At 33.8% G+C, this 7,072-nt stretch overlaps 1 protein-coding gene across 1 annotated transcript; it reads right to left on the bottom strand.

Annotated features, from left to right (window-relative positions):
* Positions 1–1,560: 1,560 nt before the first annotated feature.
* LOC111381919 (transcription factor bHLH118-like) lies at positions 1,561–2,439 on the bottom strand. The gene is made up of 3 exons (XM_023005770.1): positions 2,377–2,439; positions 1,828–2,154; positions 1,561–1,728 (listed from the first exon to the last, which is right to left on the bottom strand). Exons 1-3 carry the CDS (start codon positions 2,437–2,439, stop codon positions 1,645–1,647), a joined length of 474 nt encoding a protein of 157 aa, XP_022861538.1. The 3' UTR covers positions 1,561–1,644.
* Positions 2,440–7,072: the final 4,633 nt, after the last annotated feature.

The following is a 7,072-nucleotide window of genomic DNA, read 5'->3' on the forward strand; positions in this document are numbered from 1 at the left end:
TGATACCATTGACGTTGCTAGAAGGGGTTTCTAACCATTCACTATGCTTAATTAAATAAGCTCATCCATCGATTTTAAAAAGCCTCTCTCATTCTAACTTTCTAATACGCATAGTAACTGCCATCAAAATCTGGCGAGACAGATAATGAACTACTCATCTAGAAAAATTAGGGTCAAGAATCGAATTTAGGCTTTGATACTACATGAAAGTTAGATTAAGCCAATTTATTTTGACCCAACGTACAGAATTTTAAATTAAAAGCAACAAGTCAATTTTTAATTGTTTCTAGACAGTTAATCAATCACGTAGATTATCCTATAGTTTGAAAGCCACAATCAATAATATGAAAGCAATAAACAACACAATATGTTTGCGGAGAAAACCTAACTAGGTAAAAACTTTGGGACAAAGTCAGTGGCCTCTACTATGGGCAACATGAACTTACAAATGATCTAGCCTAAAAAACCTACTAGACTTGCTGATTTAATTCCAGCAATCTCCAAGACTCGTTGGAATGTGCTTCGCTCATATCAGTTTCTAATCTTTCGGATTTGTCTATCTTCTTTGAATATCAAGTGCACCTTTTTCTTATACTCTTCCGGTACTTCTATTCCAACTCCCCTCAATCTTCAGTAACCTTTGAAAGTTATTGAGAAATACCTTCTTACATGTGTATAAGAAGTGGGTGTTTCTAATTAAGTGAATTTGATGTTTTCCCAAAATTGTGGTTGAATGATCTCAAGAATCCAATGATTAATCTCAACGTTTGAATGTGTTTTTATATCTTGGAATGATGTAATGAAGTAATATAATGGATAATCACATACAAAAAGCAAAGCTTGGGCATTTGTAGTAGGAGGTAATTAGGCAGTATATGCCAAGTAAAACACTTGAAAAATGCGAACTAGGGTTACACGACAGCTAAGCAACCGTCAGTATTTTCATCATAGCTTTCATTTTCGATGTTAGATTGAGGTGATTCAAAAGGCATTGAAAAGCTAATTCAAATGGCAACAATTCTTTTAGAAGTAGCTTTGTCTAAATTCCAATGTTTTCTAAGTGAAATTTTTTTTGAAAATTATGACCGAGAATTTGAAATCTAACTTGTGCGGCTCTTTGAAACTATTTAGACTTCTAATTGTATTTTATTGATCACATATGATGTTCTTGGACATCTTAGACTCCTTCAAACACTACACTATCATTCCCAACTCTTTGAATTTAATTAGGACTCGATAACTCCTATTTTGACATGGATCGCAACTCGATAATCTCGTAATATAATTTAACTAGCACTTATTTTGTCTACAGAATTGCCAATGCAACACAAGTCCAAACAAACTCAACCTCAGAAATAAATCAATTTTATAAACCTTCCAGCTTATACAAACCTAGATATATTCCAAAGTTTTTCCATGTTTGGGTCTTCTTTGCAGTGATAAGATATTGATGCAAAGAAAAACCAATGAGAAATAATCAAATCTATAACTGGTGATTGAAAGGAGATAAAAAAAACTCATTTAAATAAGATATAATATACCCTAACAGTACAAAATTCCTGGAAATACAGCATAAAATGCCTGCAGTTTTGGGGTCTACAGATCGAATTAAAAAAAATTATTGTTAGCATAAAAATACATAATTTACGCATAATTTATCCAGTGATTGATCGTGTAACCGAGCTTCCTTTGTAGCATATCAAGGCTGACGCCGGAAACATCCATAACCTGAAAAGTAGTGCATGAAATAAACTTAAAAAGATCATCTACTTATTAATCATAAATGATGTGATTCTTAAACAACCAAATATCATTTTATAACTTCACCTCGGATTGGATAGCATAATGTGATCTTCCCTCCACTTTGGTGCAAATAGAGCTGATGACATTCAGACCTTCTTCTACCAGTATTTGCAGCACACTTGATAATGGAATGGTAAAATCTCCAGTTATTGAAACCTCAATACCAACTCTGCATGATTTTACTGTTACAATAATAGGTAAAGTTTTGCTGCAGCTTCCAGTTTTAAAGTTTTGTTCCTTCAATAATTTCTTTAGCGTATCTCTCTTGATTTCCAGTTCCTGGATATTATTCTGCAGGTAGTTTATATAATTTGTAGCCTCGTGAATATGATCAGACGCGGAACGTTTGCCCTAGAAAAAAAGAGAGAACATATTATGATAGCACATATTATTATACAGCACTATACAAGGAAAAAATATTAACATCGTATTGTTTCTTAATTTTCTTATATTACTTCGCAGGCCTCTCTTAATTTTGGACTCGCTCATAACATGATCCAGGTAATATTGCTTACCCTAGAAAAGGTGACATATACGTATTATGAGCATGTAGTATAAAACATATCTACGCACCATAGCGAAGAAGATATAACCCCCTTGTAGTTTCCCAATTCCCTTATAATATTTTGCTGGCATCTTATGAAATTTTCAGCCTTATGAATATGATCTGATAAAATGAGACAGATAGTATGTAGTATTATACATAATTTGCAGCCTTATGAATGTTTCGAATGGAGTGTTGCAACACTAGAAAGAGAGACATATATACATTTATGAGAATATAGCTGAAGGGTCGTACACGTAGTAATGAAGAAGATACGAACCACTAGAAAGACAGACATATATAGGTTTATGTTACCAAATTTCCTTTAAAATTTACAGCCTCATAAATATAATCACATAAGAAGTATTGATGACACTAATAAAAGCACATGTATATGTGTTATTAGCACATAGCACTAAACAATACTATTAATGGTTGTTGCATATTTGAGGTTAATCTAAAATTCACTAGAATTGCCTTGGGGAGCAAGAAAATAAATATAAATAGAAGTCCCTAGAATTTCTTGATGAGCAGGCAAAAATAGTAATTAAAAATTTAGAATTTTCTAGAATGTTTTGAGAAACAAGTAATAAAATAGTGAAAAAAACTGAATATTCTATAATAGTTTCCACCACCATTTTATGTGTATAAATAGGGGCTACCACCTTCAAAATGTTGTAACAAAAAATTGAAATGAGCATCCAACCTCTAGCATTGTAAATCAAAAGCCACTTTGTAAAACTTTAATCAAATTTCTTTCTTCCTCCTTCAACTATTTTGATCAATTAAATCACTCTTATCATTTCTATCCCACATAAAATCTATTTACTCACTTCTATCTAAACTCATTTATTTCTTCTATTCAAAATAAAAACTGTCAATGGTATCATAGCTATGTTCATTGATATTGGGCATAAGCACATACTATGGCACATGCTTTCCATTCATCCATTCGTATTCCAACATTTAACGGAGACAACTATGACTTTTGGTCCATCAAAATGAAGACCTGCTTTTGTGCGCAAAATTTATGGGATATCGTCAATGATGGGTATTCCAACCCAGATGACATTTCCACTCTATCTACTGCACAAAAGAAGGAACTTAAAGATAATAAACAAAAAGATTTTCTAGCACAACTTGCTCTGCAAATGAGCTTGGCGGACACTTATTTTTCAAAAATCATGGGAGCCAAAATGGAAAAAGAAGTTTGGGATAAACTGAAGGAGGAGTTTCACGGCAGTGACAAGGTATGTACTTGCCATCTTCAAACTTTAAGAAGGAATTTTGAAATTTTAAAAATGAAAGATTCTGAAACTGCAAAAGATTATTATTCAAAAATAGATAAAATAGTAAATCAATTAAGATCTTATGGAAATGATGTTCTTCAAAAGAAAGTCGTTGGAAAAATTTTAATTGCTTGCACAGATAAATATGAGCCGATTATTGCAGCTATTGAGGAGTAAAAAATATAAAGATAAATTGACAGCTGTAGAATTAATGGGTTTACTAGAAGAACATGAAAAATATTAGAAAGGCATTATTAGATTAACACGGAAAACGCATTTCAATCTAAAGTTAATATGCGGTTTCAGTAATCTAAAATAGTAAAATTGTAAAAATAAAGAAATTCAAGGAAAAGAATTTGATAAAAGCGACAAGTATCCTTCATGTAGTATATGTAATAGAAAAAGTCATTTGGAAAATGATTGTTGGTTTAAAGGAAAACCATAGTAGCTTTACTGTAAAAAATTTGGTCACGAAGAAAAATTTTGTCGTTTTAAACAAAATCATCAAGCTAATTTCTCCGAAGAAAATGATATAAAAGGAAGTCTATTTATGCCACTAGCAAAGATGCATCTGATGACAAATGGGATATGTGATATCTAGACTGTGGTTGTAGTAATCATATGACGAAAGATGAAAGTACTTTCTGCAGTTATGATAAAATCAAGGCAAAAATCAAGATTGACAATGAAAATTTTATAAAGGCAACAGCAAAGGCACTATTGATGTTTACACAAAAAAAGGGCAAGATATACATCGATGAAGGTCTCTTAATCCCTACAATAGATCAAAATCTATTAAGTACAGGTCAGATGATGGAGAAAGGATATACATTACATTTTGAAGAAGATTCTTGCACGATCTATGACAAGAAAAATAAATCTCTTGTAATTGCAAAAGTAAAAAAGCGGGAGAACAAATGCTTTCCAATCCAATTGAGATATGCAAACAATGCGGCAATGATGACACAAGTGGATGAGTCATGGCTGTGCCACAAAAGATTTGGACATTTTTACTTCCACAGGTTGAAGATCCTACAACAAAAGGCGATGATGAGAGACTTACCAGTCATAAAAGAGATTGATGCAGTCTGCGAAGGATGTTTGCTCTGGAAACAACACCGCCAACCATTTTTGTCCAAAAAATCTTGGAGAGCTAAAAAGTCATTAGAGCTGATACATACAGGTGTATGCGGTCCAATGAGTACTCCATCACATGAGCAAAATATGTACTTCATTCTCTTCATTGATGACTACACTAGAATGATATGGGTATATCCCAAGTATTTGAGATTTTTAAAAAATTCAAAAGCTATGTTGAAAAGTAAAGTGGTTGCAATATCAAAACTATTAACAAGTTTTGTGAAGATGAAGGATGGAGCATTAACTTATAGTTGGATACGTGCCTGAACAAAATAGTGTGTCAGGAAGAAAGAATAGAATAGTAATGGAGACAGCTAGAACTATGCTAATGGAGAAATGTTTCCAAAAACTCTCTGGACAGAAGTAGTAAACACTGCTGTCTGCCTACTAAATCGATGTCCGACTAAAGCTGTTCAAGACAAAACGCCAGTGGAAGTATGGAGTAGACGAAAACCATTAGCAAAGCATCTCACAGTTTTTGGCTACATCTGCTACACACATATTCCATAGGAGAAAAGAGAGAAGCTAGATGAAAAAATAGAAAAATGATTCTTCTTAGGTTATAGTACTCAATCAAAAGGCTATCGAGTATATGATCTTAGAACAAAGAAGCTAATTATAAGTCAAGATGTTATGTTTGATGAAGATGGCACCTACAACTGGGAAACTAGCCAAGTCGAAAGAAAAGTTATCAGCATCCTAACACAACCACAAAAATAGGAGGGTGACGTTAAGGAGAACAATCTACCAGAGTCCCCAAAACAAGCAACTACAGAAGAACCAGTCGATTCACCAGAATTGTCACCAAGAAAAACACGAAGATTATCGAAAATATATCAAAGTTGCAATTTGATAATTATTGAACCTGAAAGCTATGAAGCACTTCAAAACAACTAGAATGGAAAAAACTTATGGATGAAGAAATAAAAATGATCGAGAAAAATAACACTTGAGAGCTTGTAGATCTTCTCCCAAGATAAAGAAGTCATAGGAGTTAAATGTGTCTATAAGACAAAGCTTAATGCTAATGGCTTAATCCAAAAATATAAAGCACGACTAGTCGTCAGGATACTCACAACAATTTGGCATCGACTACACTGAAACATTTGCTCCAGTTGATAAGGGCGTTGATTGCACTAGCTGCACATAAAAGTTGAAGATTTACCAGCTAGACTTCAAATTAGCATTTCTTAATGGCTATCTTGAAGAAGAAACTTATGTAGAGCATCCTCAAGGATATGTGGTGCAAGGTAAAGAAGATAAAGGTCTTGAATTAAGAGAGGCACTATATGGAATAAAGCAAGCTTCGCAAGCTTGGTACAGCAGAATAGACAATTACTTCACTGAGCAAGGATTCGGGAGGAGTCAGAGTGAACCAACTCTATACATCAAAAATCAAGGTACAAGTAGTACACTTATAATCTCTTTATATGTTGATAATCTCATCTATATAGGGAACGATGAGAAGATGATCAAGAAATTCAAGGCAGACATGTTGAAAACGTTCAAGATGACTACTCTGGGATTAGTGCACTATTTTCTTCGGAGTGAGATAGCTCAATCTAAAGATGAGATCTTCATTGCTCATAAGAAGTATACCACTAATCTATTAAAGAAGCTCAAGATGGAAGGTTACAAAATAGTAGCAACACCCTTGGATAGCAATAAATCTCTTAGAAAAGAAGACGGTAGTCCAAAATCAAACAACTCACAATTTCGAAGTTTAATTTGAAGCTTGCTCTATCTCACAGCTACAAGGCCAAACATAATCTATGCAACTAGCTTACTTTCAAGATTCATGCAAAATCCAAGTTAAGTTCACTATGGAGCTGCAAAGTGGATACTAAGATGCCTCCAAGGAACAAAAGACTATAGAATAAGGTATAAGTCTACGCCTGACCTAAGGCTATTTGGGTATACTGATAACGATTGGGCAGGATCAGTAGATGATATGAAAAGCACATTAGGCTACGCATTCACACTAGGTTCCAGAATATTCTCTTGGGCATCAAAGAAACATGCAACAGTTGCACAATCATCAGCTGAAGCAGAGCATATTGTAGTAGCAATGGCAACAACTCAAGCTATATGGCTAAAAAGCATACTTTAAAACATGGGAGAACCACAAAATGAAGCAACGGAGATCTACTACGATAGCAAGTCAGCAATAGCAATGGCTAAGAATCCCGTATTCCACAGCAGAACCAAACACATTGGCATCAAGTACCATTTCATTAGAGAAGCTGAAGCAAATAAAGAGATAGAACTCAAACATTGCAAGACTGAAGAACAATTA

This window comes from Olea europaea, unplaced genomic scaffold (genome assembly GCF_002742605.1).
Source record: "Olea europaea var. sylvestris unplaced genomic scaffold, O_europaea_v1 scaffold2394, whole genome shotgun sequence".
Lineage (NCBI taxonomy): Eukaryota > Viridiplantae > Streptophyta > Magnoliopsida > Lamiales > Oleaceae > Olea > Olea europaea.

Bases quoted from the DNA above. Each gene is read 5' to 3' on its own strand.
- LOC111381919 (XM_023005770.1), bottom strand. From the start codon at position 2,439: ATGCCAGCAAAATATTATAAGGGAATTGGGAAACTACAAGGGGGTTAT. The intron at 2,155-2,376 runs GTGCGTAGATAT...CTTTTTTTCTAG, and splicing joins GTTATATCTTCTTCGCTATG to GGCAAACGTTCCGCGTCTGA. The intron at 1,729-1,827 runs GTGAAGTTATAA...ACTACTTTTCAG, and splicing joins ATTATGCTATCCAATCCGAG to GTTATGGATGTTTCCGGCGT.